The 17,655-nt window shown below is 52.0% G+C and overlaps 1 protein-coding gene across 5 annotated transcripts in view; it reads left to right on the top strand.

Moving 5' to 3' along the window:
• LOC141725844 (uncharacterized) overlaps positions 1-16,513 on the top strand; it is a 55,806-nt gene extending 39,293 nt beyond the window's left edge. The window contains exons 1-4 of one of the 5 annotated variants that reach the window (XM_074529984.1): positions 4,082-4,168; positions 4,956-5,055; positions 13,351-13,416; positions 13,569-16,513. In XM_074529984.1, the coding sequence (XP_074386085.1) occupies positions 13,395-13,416; positions 13,569-14,491 (945 nt within the window). In that variant the 5' untranslated portion in view covers positions 4,082-4,168; positions 4,956-5,055; positions 13,351-13,394 and the 3' untranslated portion in view covers positions 14,492-16,513. The other 4 variants (XM_074529985.1, XR_012577455.1, XM_074529983.1 and 1 more) reach the window with 4 other exon arrangements.
• Positions 16,514-17,655: the final 1,142 nt, after the last annotated feature.

The raw sequence follows: 17,655 nt of genomic DNA, 5'->3' as shown, positions 1-17,655 counted from the left end.
GCCCAGGAGCTGCTGCAGGTGAGGGCCAGGGGCTGCAGGGGAAGCAGCAGCGCCAGGGAGGGCTTTTCTTGTGGGGCCCCCTCCGACAGTCTCCAGTCTGGCTGCGTTCCACACGCAGAGCAAGCAGAATCCTCGCCTGCTGTGGCTTGGCAGGCTCCTTTGGAGCTCATCTGGGCCTGGTGCCCCACAGCGAGCAGGGACATCTTCAAGCAGCTCAGGGGGCCCAGAGCCCTGCCTGACCTGAGCTTGGATGTTTCCAGGGAGGAGGCACCTCCCACATCTCTGGGCACCTTCTGTCAGTGTTTCCCCACTCTGCTGGTTAAAAAATTCTTCCTTAGATCTAATCTGTGCCTGCTTCCCTCGAGTTTCAAAGCATTTCGCTTTGTCCTGTTGCAACAGAGCCTGTGAGGAACTTGACTCTGGAAAGTAACAGTTCATTTCTTTCCTTTTTATCCTTTGGGCAGCACCCATTTTTATCATCAGCCAAGCCTCTCTCCAGCCTGACCCCTCTGATCACTGCAGCGTAGCAACTGAGGGAGCAGCGGAGGAGATGAAGCCCTTGAGGACAGCTTTCAGTTACAGTAGTCACGACAACTAGTTAGTTATGGTAGTTAGTACTGGTAGTTAGTTATGATAGTTAGCACTTGTAGTTTATGGTAGTTAGGACAGCCTGTTTGTTATGGCAGTTGTTTGAATAAAAACTCTCTTAACCCTCAACTGCCTTGCCGTGTCCCTTCCTCCTCCCGCTGTGCCTCAGCTGTCCGGAGCAATGTGAGGGGAGAGCGGGCCCAGCCTGGCCCAGAGCTGAGCCCCAGCAGAGCCCTGGCAGAGCCCAGAGCAGCCTCGGCACCTGCAGAGTCAGCCTGGAAGGAGGCGCTTGGAGCCTTCTGGGCTGCACCCGGCTCTTGGTTACAAACTGGGTGTGCTGGAAAATGCCACCGGCTCTGCACGTGGGCAGAAGGGGCCCAGGGAAGGCCCAAGTGCTCCATGCAAGGGAAAAACCTGCCCTGGGTTTGTTTTAAATAACTGGGTAGTGTTGGCTTTTGCTATTATGTATTGACTTCTGCAAAATATTCTTAATCACACCGATTTTGAGAGAGTACAGTTTGTAATCACTTTTAACTGCTTTTGCTATAGTATAATTTGTCAGCTTTTTGTGGCCAATGCCCTGGCCCCTGTGTAGCTCATATCCTCAGAACATCATTTATGGATAATATTTTAGTTTGTGGGGAGTGTGAAAAACATACATTATAGTTTTGGCTTTTGCAGAATATTAAAGTGGATGCCATGTGTTGTGCATTAGAATGTTAACTTTTGCAGAAGTAGCTGTAGTTGTGAAATAATAACTAATGCTTTTGTTTTTGTAAATAACTGACAATAACACTTCAGAGATATTTGTGAAATACCTAATGTTCATTTCAAGTACTTGTGGAAATACCTACAACCGTCTGCATGATCAGATAACATTTAAAGAAGGGATGTGATGAGGACCCCTGCCCCTGCCCCTTCCACTGTCAATAACTGTCACCTGCTGAAACCACAGAACAGGGGCCCTTGTGAGGGAGTGACACACAACCCTCAAAACAGCAATCCACGATTCCTGCACGTGCTCTAAAACGGTGAGTTGGGGGTCAAACCAACCTAAAGGATTCCTGGAACATGTAAACGGGTTCAGAGAAATGTTTGAATACGGATAATCATTATCAAGATGTATTCGAACAACACAATGGAAAACTGGACAAGAAGAGTTGCTGTGGTTAACCGGCGTGCCTCTGGCCATCGCCAAGCACCCAGCGCTGTTACTGGTCTGTCCCTTATTATTCCTTATTAAACTTTCAAAAATTGTAAAGAGTGAGGCTCCTTTCTCACAAAACCCAAGGTGCTCACCCCTTGTTCTTCCCCAAAAGCCAGTATTTGTCAATCCTAAACTTTGTCTGGATGGAGGAGAAGGAGGCTGCGAGGAAAAGGAAGGTGCACTGGTGTGGAGGCCCATGGGAGTCTCAATCTCCCACCCATGGGGGACTGGTCCCCAATAGGAAGAATAGATTTCAAGGTTATGGTGAGAAGCTTGCTTCTCCCATAGATCTTTGCAGGCACATGCTGATTTATGGAAAGTTACGTTGCCCCATTGGCCCGTTGGCCTAATTACCCTAGTTCACCCCCTATTAGCCATCTCTGGTTAGTCCCTACAATGTTCCCGTCTGTCCCTCCATTGGCCCTAATTTACTGCATTCCTCTGCCCCTGTTTCCCCATTAGCCGACCCGACCCTTAACCCCTCCTTTGCACCATTTTCCCCCATATCCATTGGACCCTTACCCTCAGCTCCACCCTCACTACCCCATATAAAAACCCCCTGTGCCCTCAGCTTGCACCCTGTCTTTGTCCCTGGGCCCTGTTCAGCTCTGTGCACCGTTCCTGTACCAATAAACCCAGTTTGCTGCAGATCATACCCAGACCCATCCTGCCGACTTTGTCAGCTTTATAAAGCAGCCGTGAGCTTCGGGTTCTGGAGTGCCGGACGCTCCAAGGGCCTCGGCAGCGCCAGGACGCTCCAGGCTGGGACAGCCAGGCAGGGCAGGAGGAATCACTGCCCCTTTCCCCTCTCTGCTGCTCCATCTCCCAGCCCAGCATCGCTGCAGGACAGCCTCACTGCCAACGCCATCCTGCCAGGGATGGACTGGGGGGATCTCCTTCCCCTTCCCTCTGGCATGGAGGCAAATCCCATCTTCTCCTTGTCCGCCCTCCTTCCTCTCCTCATTCTGTCCTACATCCATCCACGTTCCTTTCCCATTTCCTTCCTCCTTTGTTCCTTCTTGTTTTTTCCTCTCCTCCTGCCTTTTCCTTTTCCCTTCTCCCTGTCTCTTCCTCTCCTTGTCCTTCCTCCCCCAGGCACTGAGCTGCGGACAGAGACCAGGGAGAACAAATCCCTGTGACAGAACCTCGTGGAAGAGGCCATTTGGAACGGCTGCACGGCGCAGGAATCCAGTGGGGAGGAAAAGCGCCAGAGATCCCACACGAGGAGGGGCTGCAAATCCAGCCTGGGGAGCTGTGAGGGGGTAAACCCCTCCCTGTGCGGGGAAGGGTGTGGGGAATGTGAGAAGAGCTTCAGGGAGAGCTCAGCCTATTCCTTGCGCCTCCAAAATTGGCGGTGCCAGATGCAGAGATCCATGGGGCTGCAGAGATCCCCCTGCAGATCCACGAGGATGCAGAGATCCCCCTGCAGATCCATGGCACTGCAGAGATCCCCCTGTAGATCCACGGGGATGCAGAGATCCCCCTGCAGCCCCCAGAGCAGCCACGCTAAGCACGGCGATGCCTGAGAGGAGGCTGTGACGCCACGGTCAGAGGGCCCCGCTGGAGCAGCCTGTCCTGGCAGGACTGACCCCGGGGCACGGTGACCCACGCTGCAGCACTTGGAGCGGGCTGTGCCCCGTGGGATGGACTCAGCTTGGAGAAGTTCCTGGAGAAGTCTCTGGTGGGAGAGAGCCCAGGGTGTAGCAGGGGAACGACTCCTGTCCCTGAGCAGAGGGAGAAGCCCCGGGGCATGAACTGAGCCCGGCCCCATTCCCTGTCTGCGGCACTGCTGGGGTAGGAGGTGCAGCTGGAAGGAGGGAGGCGTGGGGGAAAGCTGGATTTAAGGCTCTTCACTTACTTCCCATTATCCTGCTCTGAGTTTTGGGAGTTTTTGCCAGAAATCTCTCCCCTCCCCCACTCATCCACAGGGCTTTGGGGCGGTTTTCGCTTTTTGGGGGAAATCAAAGCGATGCACTGATGCTCCTAATTATGGGTAGGAGAGGTGAGGCTCCAGGGCTTCCCGCTGAGCCGGAGCCAGCGGAGCCGCAGAGCCAGAAAAGCCGTGGCGGGACCTGCGGAAAAGTTTCTGTGTGTTTTCAGCTCAATTCCCCCTCGGGCCCGGGCCCGTTCCAGGGCTGTCCCTCAGCTCTGGCTCTGCCCTCACGCAGCCCGGGGGGCCCCGAGAGCGCGGGGCGGGGCTGTGCCGTGTGCAGAGCCCGCCCCTGGCTGCGATTGGGCGGTCCTGCCGTCAGTCGTGGTTGTGGCGCGCTGATTGGTGGGAGCGGGGCGGAGCCGGGCCCAGGTAGTGGGCGGAGGGCGGCCGTGGCTGGGCAGCGGCGCCATTGTCGGAGCGGCGGCAGCGGCCGGAGCGCGGTGAGGCGGCGGCGGAGCTCGGAGGCGGCCGCAGCGCGGGTGGGAGCCGCGCTGGGTTGTGCGGGGGCTCGGGGCTGGCTGCGGGCCTCGGGGGCGGCAGGGGGATCAGGCGGGTTCGTTGTGCCGTGTCCGGCCCGTGTTGCCGCTGGCGTGAGGGCGCTGCGGGAGCGGCTGCCCGCGGTCTCCTTGCGGCCGCTGCCTCGGTCGGAGCCGCTGCCGGAGCAGCGCTGGCTCGGCCCGGTTGCTGTGGCTGGGACAGAGGGGGCTGCCCCGTGCCTGGGGCTGTGCGGGGAAATTGCCGTGGCCGGAGGTTTGTGTGCCCAGAGGAGTCCTGTAAAAGTGACTTTATTGCTGAGCAGAGGGAGAGGCCGTGGGGCATTTGCCGTGCGCTCTCTGCCATTGTTGTAGTTCGCAGCCTCCTTTTTTATCCTCATTTTCCCGGCCTCATCTCCCTCTCCCTTTGCCCCCTGGCTGAGGTACTTGGAAGGTTCAGATCTCCCGATCGTCCAGCTGCATGTCCTCGTTAATGTGCAATCCCACTTTTGTAAAACAGCCGATATTCATGGCTGTGTTAAGTCTTTACTCTCTTGGAAGTTCAGGAATTCAGCGAGACTTTGTCTGAGCAGCAGTCGATGTTATTTAGTAAGAGTTTTTGAGACTGGTGGTTTCTGTCTTCCTTATCTACGAGTCCCTGACCCAATCTCCGGAAATATTCACTCAGTTTTTGTTGGGTTTTTTTTTTCTTTTTTCCTTACTGAGTCTTCTTTGGTTTTGTGATTATTCTCAGTGCCCTCATTCCCTGTCGTTCTGAAGCCGTTTCTGCATCTGGAGGCCTGGCTGCCACCTGCATCCCCTCTCTCCGCTGCTGAATGAGCTGCACTCTTAAGGTGTGGAACATGGTAAAAAGATGAGAGTTGCTGTAGCACATCAGAGGAGATACAGCATTCGTTTAACCCATGGTCTGCCAGGGACCCACAAAACCGTGTCCCATTCCCATCCTTTCCACGTTTGGATTGGTACATGAGCTGCTTTCTTGTTTGCTTTGCTATCTGTTTCATCACTTTTTCTTTGTCATGTAATTGCCAACAGCAGTTTGAGTCATTTAATTTTCCACAATCCTCCTGCTTTTTCTGTTAAAAGGTAATATGATCCCATCCCATGGTGAAGTGTTGTGTTCCTCATTTCAGTGGATTGGTCGGCAGGAAGGTCAGGAGCTGGAGCTGTCTGGTTGGTTATTATTGCGAGGGCAGCTTGTAATCTAATGATGCCATTGAAATGAGAAATGGGTTCTGTGGCTCCTGATATGAATTGGTTCGGGTTCCCAGGGCCTGGTCCATGGTGTTGTAGGATTTGTTCTGGTAGCCTTTCATCTTTTTCCATTTTTGGCCGCTCTCTCCAGCCAGGGCTGCATCAATTGATTGCTTTTCTCTAATTAAATCATCATATCCTTGCATTCACAACTGATTTCCCTGATTTTTTAGTAGCAAAATAGTCCCCAGTGCTGTAATATACCCTATATAACACAGACAGTGCCAGCACACGTTGGAGTGGGCAGAGGGATGATTCCCCCCATTTGTTTATAGTGAAGTCTTCCCAACGTTCTGCATGTGCTGTTTCCCTTTGCAGCTTCACCCGTTTGTGTTGCAGGGTCAGATATCGTCCCCCTGGGCTCTGCCTTGAGCTGTGCAAATTCCATCAGTGCCAGCAGGCAGAGCTTGGGGTGAGGGGCAGAGGGAATCAGCCCAATTCCTGCCCCAGGCAAGGGACCCAGGTGCATTGTCCACACTTTGCCCAGCAGTGTTCATTTGCATTTCTAAAGCTCCTGTGGAGGCTGCCTGGAATGGAGCTTCTCTTCCACGGCAGCCATCTGGTGAGTCACATGTGGCCCCCTCACAATCTGCTGTTTTTCAAAGAACTATGAACTATTTACCAGTTAAAAGTATAGTGCTTAAAGCTCTTCAGTTTTGCAAAATAGAACATCAAGGCGAACATGGAAAAACTCAGACCAAAACTTGATTCTCACACTTCTGTCCCAAACCTACCTGAGAATATAAAGTGGGAATATTATGTAAATTTTTTCTCATGTTGTAGTTTTGTCATTGAAACAATCTCTTTAGTGTTAGAGAGTCAAGGCATTCCTTGGTTCTGGCCAGGATGTGCAACAGAAATAATTTCTTTCACAAATAGCTCAGCTGTGCAGAGAAAATCATCCCATGCTATGTGAGTTTTACTGGATTTTTCCTAAACTTTATGTAGTCTGAACCAATCTAAATGCACTACTTTAATGTTCATTGCTTCCAAGTTGTGTAAGTTTTTCGAGTTTGGTTTCCTGTTGGACCCGGATTTCTTCCCTTCTGATTAGAATTCTGTCTCCTCACTCCTGGATTTCCTTCTCAGCCTTTTCCAGCCTAGGTGTCTCCAGCTCTGCTGGGGCAGTGTCTGGGGTAGCTGTTGGTTGCTGTTTGCTGCTGGGCAATGTTGATGTTTTGTTGCTGGTCGTTATCTCTGTGGGTGTCTTTTGTGCTGTTCCCAGTCTGTTGAGATGTTAAACTCATCTCCATTGAGTGGTGTAACACCCCTTAAATAAAACCTTTAAAATTCCTTTCCCCAATGCAAAGACAAACCAAGCCTGAGCAGAGAAATAAGGTTTAAAAGAACCAAACTCGGTACATTTTGCAGCAGTGCAATGGCAGGCAGCCCAGAGTGTGGGTGTGAGTGAGCCCCAGAGTGGAATTGTGCCCTGGTATTCCCCAGCAGCTGTGGCAGTGCAGGCCCAGGCAGCGCTGAAGCTGCAGCAGTGGCAGCAAGGCTTGGCCCCAGTGGCTGGAGATGGCAGAGGAGGGTGGCCAGGATTGCAGAGGATTCCAGGCGAGGATCTGTGGGCAGGCGCAGGGGCTTGGCCCGCTGTGGAGCCCTGGCTGCTGCTGCGTTGCCTTCAGGGCAGGCTCAGGGGCGGCCTCCCATCCTCCTGCTGCAGGCGGGAAGTGCAAATCTCCGGGGCTTCAGAGCCCTTGAGGCCAGGCTGAGGGGTCCCCCCGTGTTGAGCTGTGCTGGCGGCTGTTTCTGGCCTCAGGGACACTTGGCATGGGCCCCTTGGCCACCAGTGGTGCTGCTTTGCACTCCTTAGGCAGGAGCCGATGTCCTGGCTGGGTGTTGGCAGCAGCAGAGTGCCAGGGCAGCCTCTGTGCCAGCCCAGCTTGCTGTGGGAGAATGTGCCTTGATATCTGCTCCAGTGGTTGCTGAAACAGTGAGAATTGCTTTTGCCCCCCTGTTAGGTGCCATGGTGTCAGCAGAAGATATTGAAGCCTTCCTGCTCAGGGCATTTCAGTGCCAGGCTCTCACAGGCACCCAGAGCTGCGCGGGTTGAGCTGAGCATGGGGCGGTGACCTGCGCTGTGTCTGATTGCCCTTCCTTCCCTCCCCTGGAACAGGGTGTTGCTTTTAGACACCACTTGTCCTGGTTGCTTCAGAGTGCTTTGGAGAGACTCCATAGCTAATTTTCCCTCTTTACCTGGGGCTGCCCACACTTCTGGGTTCACCTCAGCATAGGCCTGGCCAGACATTTGACACAGAGGTACAACAGAACTGGCCTCTGTATCACCTTTTATAATTTTAATTTTTATTCTGAGTTTAGTGATCAAATCCCTTCCCAGTAAATCATTATAGCAATTAGGAGTAAATAAAAATTCATGCATTTCAAACCCATCTCCCAGATCTACAAATAGTGGTTGAGTAAAACCGTACATCTTTCCCACTTTTCCCACTTATCCCCTCTGTAATCACACATATTTTTAGCATTTTTCCCCATTCGATCTAAGTTTCAGAGTGGATTGAGAGGCCCCTGTGTCCATCAGGAAATGCCTCCTCTCAATGCAGACCCACCTGAATGTTCTCAAGGGCTGCAGTGTGGAGGGTCCCTGGTGTGATGGGAGCTGTGACAGCCCTGCCAATCCATGTCCATCAAGGGGTGGACTTGCTGGTGCTGAGGGTGCTGCTGTCTGTGCTTGCAGTGTCCTTGTGCCCTGCAGCTGGAGCCCTGGTTCCTTGCCAGGGGCTGTTTGGGTGGGCTCTCCCCTGCCGAGGAGGGAAATGCCTGTGCCAGGTGCTTGTGGCCGAGCCCGTGCCCTGGGTGCTGGGGCCCCCTTGGGCCCTGGGGTTGATCCCTCAGGGGCTGTAGGAACTGTGCCCTGGCCTTTGCCTTCAGCTTGGCCTTTTGCTGCTCCCTTCTTGCACTCACCTGCTGTGCCTTTGTGCCCAAGTGCTGCAGGGCCTTCTTGTGCCCCTCCTGCAGCCCCCTCAGCGCCTGTGGGTGCTTGTCTTGCTTTACAAGAGAGGTGTCTGCTCGGGAAGGCAGAAAAAGCCTCTCTTGGAATGGAGAATGCAAACCCCCTCCCTCTTAATTTTTAGACTAGTGAAATGAAGGGGCTCTCAGGCAAAGATATGGGAGCAGGAATACCAGTTCTTTACTAGTGTGTATAATAAAGCAAACAAACAGCAACAGCTGCGGCACTGACAGCAAACAGAGCCCGGAGCCAGTCCCGGCCTTTGGGCTGCGGCGCTTTCCCCTTGGGTGCAGTTCCGGGCACGGCCGGCAGGGGCGCTGGTGGCTCCCGCGGGGCGGGGCAGCGCATCCCTCCCAAGGGAGCCTCTCTGATCGGAAATAGAGCAATCCCTTCATCTAATCTTTCACTTTTTTCCCTTTTATGGCCTTTGTCCCGTGTTTTGGGAAAGAATTTGGAGAGGGCTGCCTTTTAACTGAGCTCCTAGTGTTTCAATAAGGTGCTTCGTCTAGAGAGAGAGAGAGTTTCCCTGAACAGCCGGAGGTGTGGTTCCCAAGGGGACGTAACTCAGAGCAGGACGGGGTCAGGGGAGGATATCCCGCCGAGGCTCGGTGGGAGTGTGGGCAGGGTCTGCTGCCGGAATCGGCAGAGGGAGATCTTCCTCTGGAGGCCGAGGCGGAGCGTGGGCAGCCCCCAGATGGCTGATGGCGGCTGATCCGGCAGCTCCCGGCAGAGCAAAGGCAGGTGGGAGAGCCCGGCAGCAGCGGCGGTGCCCAGCGCAGGTGGCACGGGCAGGGCAGGCGGGGATGGGATGGCTGGGACCCCCCCTGGGTGCGGTGGGCGCGGTGAGCTCGGAGCAGGCGGCAGGACAGAGCAACCCCCATCTTGCCCAGCATGGGCGGCAGAGCGGCCGCGGGCCAGGCAGTGGGAGCAGGGCACACAAATTGAGCGAGAGCGCCGGGGCAGGTGGAGCTGCCCTGGGCAGTGAGGCCGCACCTGGGATGGAAAGCGGGGCAGGCGGAGCTGAGGCGGGCAGCGAGCCGGGACCCGGGACAGGCGCCTGGGCCGCGAACGGAGGGGGCAAGACCTGCAGAGGATCCCACTCTTTTTCTTATTTTTCCTCTTCTTCCCCTTCTTTTTATTTCCCTTTTTTCTTTTCTTGTTTTGTCTCGGTTGTTTCTGATACTTTTAAGACTTTTATTCTCCTAAAATCTCCTGTCTAACATGTGGCATATTCTCTTTCTTCTAGATTAAATTGGGTTTTTTTACAAATAAACCCACAACCTAAAAAATCTAAACTTCTGCTTGGATACTTTGAAATGGCCAACCAGCTAACTCAGGGCCTCCTAATGTTGTTTTCCTCATCACCTTTTTATTTATCCTTTGGCAAATTACGGATACATCCTAAATCCAAAACTCCCAGTGCTCCCATAGTTCCTTAAAAAATGATCACGCAAAGCTTGAGTACCCCAGTGCATTTTCTGATGCATTTCTTCTAATATTTTCCTAGTAAGCACATTTTATTAGGTAATTGTCTTCCATCAAGAGGATTCCATTTCCCTGATTTATCTTGTTCACTTCCTGTCTTGTTTAATTCTTTTTTCTCTGCTAACCTAAACTTTGGAATTTCCATTTTTTCCTCGTTTGGAGTTAATATTAACATAACTCTTTCAGCTCCATTTTCTGCTGCATCCTTAGCTTCGTGATCTGCCAAATTATTTGCTCTTATTTCTGGGGTCTTTCCCTTTTGGAGGTCCCTAATATGTACTATAGCTATCTCTTTTAGTTGATTGTAATGCCTCTAAAATAAGTTCCTCATGTACTAATCCTTTTCTTCTTGAATTAAGTAATCTTTTTCCTTTCCAAATTTTTTGCACGTATGTACTACTCTAAAGGCATACCTTGAATCAGTATATGTAGTTCCTTTATTTTGTGTTAAATATTGTAGTGCTCTTTTTAAAGTATATAATTCACAAGTTTTAGCTTACTAGTTTAAGGTTAATTTCCCTTTTTCCATAGTATGCACGTTTTTCCCATCGAGTACTACATACCCTATATTTTCTCCATTTGCAAGGAGGTGTATCTCTGTTAGCTAACATAACTCACAAAAGACTATTCTTTTTCTTTTTTTTCCCTGTATCCAACTTACTGGTTTTCTGTCTCATTTTTCAAGATCTTATCTATTCATCTTTTGCCTCTGTTTTTCACTTTCACTAACAACCTGAATACCACTTTTCTTTCAACTACACACACAAAAGTAAAAAGCTTTTTTCTCCCACTTTGAGTACAATAGACTTCCCTCCAAGGAGATATGGTAAGGCCTAAAATGCACAATCCGCATTACCTATACTTTCATTCATCTACATTCACTCACTTTTATTTCCCATTCTCTTCCACACATTCTTTCCCGCCCTCAGGACACAGAGTGGATCCCTGTTGACAGAGAATCGCGGGTCCCTGTGCCCCCCCTGGCCTTGGGGTGGCCTCTGGGTCTCAGTATCTCCGGGCCTCCTGGGAGGGCCCTGACTCTGCTGCCTCCAGTGCCGTTCCCCTGTGGGGCTGATTTGTGTGTCACTCACACTCTTTAGCCACGGCCCCCTCACAGGCCCTGGGGACAATGGCCCGTTTGCAGGTCACCTGTACCTTATGCCACAGCCCCCACACGCCAGGAGAACAATGGCTTATTTGTGGGTCACACACTCCTCTTTCCACAGCCCCCCTTCCCACCCGCCCTGGAAGCTGAGGCTGATTTAGTGTGTGACTCACTCTCACACACAACAAGGCAACAGTAAGGTACCTTTTGTTATAAATTATCAAATCGAGAGCCCATCTTATAGGAAAATTTGGCAAAGTTTTTTTAATTTGTCTGTGAGACTGAAGTTCGGTGTTCAAAACCACCACAGCCAAGGGTGAGCGTCGAGCCCGGGTTCGGTGCTGGGTGAACACGGATCTGACCTGCGAATGTCAGAGTCTCCCCTGTTCACAAATGCTGCCTGACGCAGCGAGTTCTTTTACAGTTTATTCTGCTCGAGGCAGAGATGACCGAATGTTCTTTGTGTCTCTTCCTATGCATAACCGTGTCTTTACCTGTGCAGAGGTGGACAAAGACTCAGTCCCGGTGTCTGATGTTGTCAGTAGACTCCAGGGAAGTCAGCATTCACATGCATCAGGGTGGGGCTGTGGATCATTGTGGTGGCTGTAATGTCGAGGCGTTAATCACTCTTGGCTGGACCTGGTGACCCGGGGAAGCCAGCGATTATCGCCCTGGAATCTTCTGTTCTTTCATTAAAAACCCCGATGTTTATCTCAACAAGGTCCAGGAACTGGATGTATATGAATAAGACACTGCTCCTGGCCGGGATGGTCAGAAGACATAATGTGGATTTTACAATATTTTATACATTAATAGCATGAATTATCTCTACCATATACTACACTTTCCCATCACCTATTACAAGTTTAGGTGTTTCTGGCCAGTCCTGGTGCTCTTGGATATCCCTCAACCCAGCTGTGCTGCCCAACCCCAGATGCTCTTGAGCATACCCTCAATCCGGCAGAATTTTGCACAACCATGGATGCTCTTGGAATGTTAATTCCTCAACCCAGCAGGTTTTAATTCTGGATGCTCTTGGGCACTCTTCTCCCTCAAACCAGCAGAATTTTTAGGAGCCCCTTTTGTCCCGTTTCCTAGTGGATTGGGCTCGGAGACTCCTCTGCTCCCTTGCTCCGAGGGGTCCAGCCCCTCTCTGAGACCCAGTCCCAGTTACCCCGGGGGATTCTCTCACTCCTCTTCTCACTCGCTGTGTCTCTTTACTGGCTGCTTCCCTCGAGGAAAGTCGGAAACGCAGCGTGGGAGACTCCAACACTCACTTGGCAGGTCTGGGACAACCAGCCCTCCTCTCATTCACAGCCCAGAGCAGAGAATGAGGGGAGAAGGGAGCCCGGGAGCCCAAACAGCCCCGGCATCCCGAAATGGGGAGAGCGAAGCCGGGGGAGCTTTTGGCATTGCTGGGACTGCCAGCAGCCTGGGCAGGGCGGGCACCGAGGAGAAGGGGGACCCCCAATCCAAGCGTGACCCCCAGCAGCTGGGACAGGGGGGAACCCCCGAACACCAGAGGGGAGGAACCAGGGACGGGGAACTCCTGGGAGGCTTTTTCAGGGCTGAATCTGGGTGTTTGGGAGGTTTTTCTGGAGCCCAGGTGGCCGGTGATTCCAGAGATGGACTTGCGGAGAGGGACCTTCAAACTCAATGTGTGTTGGGGAAGATGAAACAAAAAAGCCTTATAAATACGATTGTCTGGCAAATGATTTTGTGAACATAAAAAGTGTAAGGAAGATTGAAATGAAAGCAAGCTCTGAGATACCTCAGTTAGTGAACAACTGGAAAACAATGGTGTGGCCCCACTGAAGGTAATCCCCTTTTGATGAAACAATTCCCTCTGCTTGCAGACAGGTCCAAGGGTCAGAGCAGCCCTTACTAGCTCAGCAGAAGAGGTCCAAAGAGGAGTTTTTAAGGTTGAAAATGTAACACAGTATGGTGATGTAATGACTTTTACAGGCTGTATGTAAATGCTCCAGGATTTGTATCTTGTACTAGATTGGTTAGTGAGAAATAGAATATTCAACATAGAAGAAGATTGATTGGATTGTAACAGGAACATTACTCTCATACGCTCTTTTCCTCTTACTCTCTCACCCTCTCACCCTCTCTACCCCTCTCTTCTCTCGGGCCTGCTCCGAGCTGTGCCTGGCAGCTCCAGGCAGGGCCCTGCACCCAGGCCCTTTGCAATAAACCGCAAGTTCCACGCCCTGGCTGCAGAGCTCTCTCGTCTCCGTCCGTCCCGACCGTCCTACCCCCCGACACTCCTACAAATGCTCTCATCCCTTGTTTTCCCCAAACCAGGATTTCCCATTGCCAAGGCCTGGGAGGCTGCGAGGAAGAGGAAGATGCCCCGGGACACTGAGGCAGGTGAGGAGGAAGTCAGTGCCCCTTTCCCCTCTGTGCTGCTCCATCTCCCAGCCCAGCACGGCCCCGGCTGCAGCTCAGCCCTGGGGGATCTCCTTGCCCTTGCCTGTGGCACAGAGGCAAATCCCATCCTGTCCTTGTCCTTCCTCCCCCAGAGCAGGAGCTGAGCATGGAGAGCAGGGAGGACAAATGCCCGCGGCAGAACCTGGTGGAAGAGGCCGTTTTGAGCGGCTCCACGGCGCAGGAAGGCAACGGGGAGGAAAAGCCCCGGAGATGCCGCACGAGGAGGGGCTGCAAACGCAGCCGGCGGGGATCTGAGGGGGAAAGAGCCAGCCTGGGCCGGGAAGGCGGCCGGAGATGGAGCCAGAGCTCGGAGCTGGTGCTCCATGAGCAGCTCCATGATAGGGAGAAGCCCCACACGTGCGAGGAGTGTGGGAAGAGCTTCAGGTGGAACTCCCAGCTGATTGTGCATCAGAGGACCCACACTGGGGAACGGCCCTACGAGTGTGGGGAGTGTGGGAAGAGCTTCAGGTGGAACTCCGACCTGATCAAGCACGAGAGGATCCACACTGGGGAGAAGCCCTATGAGTGTGGGGAGTGTGGGAAGAGCTTCAGGCAGAGCTCCAGCCTGATCAGCCACCAGAGGATCCACACTGGGGAGAGGCCCTACGAGTGTTCCAAGTGTGGGAAGAGGTTTACAAGAAGCTCCGTTCTCCTCCTGCACTATCAGAGTCACAGAGAGGAGAGGCCCTTCCAATGCCCCGACTGTGGGAAGGGATTCAAGGACAACTCCACCCTCGTCAAGCACCGGCGCATCCACACTGGGGAGAGGCCCTACGAGTGTGATAAATGCAGGAAGAGGTTTCAGAACAGCTCCCATCTCCTCCAGCACTATTGCATTCACACAGAGGAGAGGCCCTTCCAATGCCCTGACTGTGGGAAGGGATTCAAGCGCAACTCCACCCTCGTCATCCACCAGCGCATCCACACTGGGGAGAGGCCCTACGAGTGTCCCCAGTGTGGGAAGAACTTCTCTGACAGCTCTAACTTGATCCAACACCAACGGAGGCACCGGTAAGGGAAGCCCTGCGAGTGCCCCGAGTGCGGGCAGAGCTTCGTGCGCTGCTCCAGCTCCATCCCCCACTGGAGGAGGCACTTTGGGCACAGCCCTGGTCACTCACATTCCCTGAGATCCATGTTGGGAACACACCTGGCTGCTTCGCCTTTTGGTTTGGCCTTAATTTTCCTCTGCTTCTCCTTCATCCTTTAAAAACACCCTAAACTGGGTTAAATGAAGGAACCTGATTGAATATATCTGAAGTTCCGTAATTTCTCAATTTTTTTAGGGGGAATTTAGTATTTGGAGACACGTTCTGTGTGGAGTGATGCTGTTGCTAAGAGGCAGGAGTTTGATTTCACCCTTCTTGTGTTGCTACGAACTCCACCCCTGACCCCAACCCCAACTCCACCTTTGGGATACCCTGTAAAATCTCCACGGCCCTGCCTTTGCCCTGTCTTTGGGGGGTAAGAAATGGATTCCCAAAGGATCAGCCCTTTCCCTCTGTGTTCCCATGTGGTCAGCCTTTTTTTCCACTTGGTTCCAAAAATTTCAGCTTTTTCTTCTGGATTCCCAGAGAATCACCCCTTTTTCCCACTGGATTCCCAAAATTTCAGCTTTTCCCACTGGATTCCCAGAGGATCAACCTTTTTCATGGATTTTCAGAGTATTCTGACTCTGTGTGGTGATTTGACAGGAAATAGGTTGTCTAGGATGTTGTGGTCAAACAATAGGTGCTCAGATTTTAATACTGGCAGCTGGTTTGGCCACTGGGACATTGGATCCGCCTCCGAGAACACAGGGGTTTAAAGCAGAGCTCTCCCCTGGGAGGCTCTCTTTGGATTTCCGGTGGGAAAAGGGTTTGGATCTCTTCCCCCGTCCCGGCTGCTGGCTTGGCAGGGGGAGGGGGAGCCACGCGGCTGTGAGGTGGCCGGGCCTGGGACAGTGATGGGAGGTAGGCCTGGCCCAAGGGTGGAAGAATGGAAGAAGTACCGAGAGGTATTTCCTGCCCCCCCCTCCCCTCGGAGAGAAGGGGAAGAGAGAGAGAGAGAGAGAGAGAGAGAGAGAGAGAGAGAGAGAGAGAGAGAGAGAGAGAGAGAGAGATAGAGATAACCCTGCCAGGGACTGTTATCTTGAAATTTGATATCATGTGTTGCCAGCACAGCCTGCCCGCGTGTCTGGCTGCTTGCAGGAGCTGTTAGCCCCTTTGTGGACAATGAAAACATTGCAGAGCATTGACCTTTCCTGGAGGGGAGATGGAGTGGAAGATGAAGAGGGAACTGAGCAAGTGTTGAAGGTCTGAGCAAGGGAGAGATATGAAAAGAATAGAGAAGAACTCGGGTGGAAGAGATGATGGAGTGGCTGCTTTGCTGGACTCTTTTTGTGTAGCCATGGACAGAACCATGTTTCCTTGTGATATAGAGACTGTATCCAGGGGGGGCAATGCCCTGCACCCAAGAGGGTTCAGTGTTGGTGCCCCTCGGCCCCAGGGGCAATAATTTGGGAGGGGCAGGTGTCCCTAATGAGAGACTGTTCCCTTTTTGGAGTGAGACAAGGCATCCTTAAAAGATGACCCTGGAAGCAGCTCTGGTCCGTATTCAGTGGTGAGAGCACTGGACATGAAAGGAAGAGGTCACCATGGCACAAGAAGGACTCCACTCCTCTTGATGAACTGAAGATTGATTGTTTGAAGGGTGGTGCAGGACCGAGAGTTGGTGATTTGGGGAATGTATTGTACTGTAATAGAGAGTTGGTGGGGAGGAGGGGCAGATGTATTTGTGAAATTTTCATTTTCCTTGTGTGTTTCTTTTTTTTCCCCTTGTCGTTTAGTTAATAAATTCTTCTTTATTTCTAAGTGGGAGCCTGCTTTCCTTATTCCTGGTCACATCTCACAGTAGAAACCAGGGAGAGAGTATTTTCATGGGGGCACTGGCATTATGCTAGTGTCAAACCATGACACTCTGTGACTGTTGTTTTTGTTTGTGCTACTGCATTTGTATTTTTAATTTTTCCTAATAAAGAACTGTTATTTCTACTCCCATATCTTTGCCTGAGAGCTCCTCAATTTCAAAATTAATTATTATTTTTATAGTTGTTTATTGTTATTATTATTACTACTAATAAGTATCATCATCATCATCATCAAAGGGAGGGGGGGGTTTACATTTTCCATTTCAGTGGAGGCTCCTGAAATGGGGAGACACCGCCAAGGATGGGCCATGTAAAATACTTCCTAAAATATGTAAATTAGTTTTTAGGTATGTGTGAGGGTCTCTGAATATGCAACATGCTGGTGTAATTAAAACCAGATTAATTAAGAAGTTTCCCTGAAAATAACTGGGGGGTCTTGGTGGCCATAACAACCTTTGTCCAATGGTCCTTGTCTCCTGTTACATCAGCCTGTTGCATATTCCTAGACTTTTTGCATATCCATAAAGTACTTTACATAATCCAGGAACAAAATTGGCTTCATCCTGTCTGGGGGTCCAACCCCCCTCCCAGCTCAATTTGGGGTTTCCCATCCTCCTCCCAGCTCAGTTTTGGGATCCCATACCCCTCCCAGCTTAATTTGGGGGTCCCATTCCCCTCCTACCTCAATTTGGGTGTCCAATCCCCCTCCCACCTCAATTTGGGGGTCCCATCTCCCAGCTCAATTTTGGTCTCCCACCCCCCTCTTTTCCCTACTCTCCCCTTTCTGATCGTTCCCCCAATCCCCTCTCCCGTGTTTGGTTTTGGGGGCTCCAGGCCCCTCCTTCTCCGATTTGGGCTCCCGACCCCGTTTTGGATTAATTTGGGGTCCCCATCCCATCCCCAGGGTCACCTTCCCCCCTCCCCAAATTCTGCTCCTCGCAACTGATGAGTCGTCAGCGAGACGCGCTCTGATTGGCTGGAAATTACCCTGCGCTGTCTCTGAGTATTTACCGCAGTGAGAGGCCTTGGTGTGTGGCTGGCAAGTGATGAGTCAGAGTCGGGCCGGGCGCTGATTGGCGGAAAATCGCTGAGCGGGGGCCAGTGCTCTGAGTTTGTGCCCAGCGAGTGGAACGTCATCAGTGCCGCGCGTTCCGATTGGTCGGGATCTGGTTTGGGGTGAAGACGGGAGGAACTGGAGTTTATTTCGGATTATTTGGGTTTCTTTGGGGATATTTATGGACTATTTAGGGTTTATCTTGGTTTTTACTTGGTTT

Source organism: Zonotrichia albicollis, chromosome 31, assembly GCF_047830755.1.
Source record: "Zonotrichia albicollis isolate bZonAlb1 chromosome 31, bZonAlb1.hap1, whole genome shotgun sequence".
Classification (NCBI taxonomy): Eukaryota; Metazoa; Chordata; class Aves; order Passeriformes; family Passerellidae; genus Zonotrichia; species Zonotrichia albicollis.
This window is presented reverse-complemented; position numbering and strand designations above follow the sequence as displayed.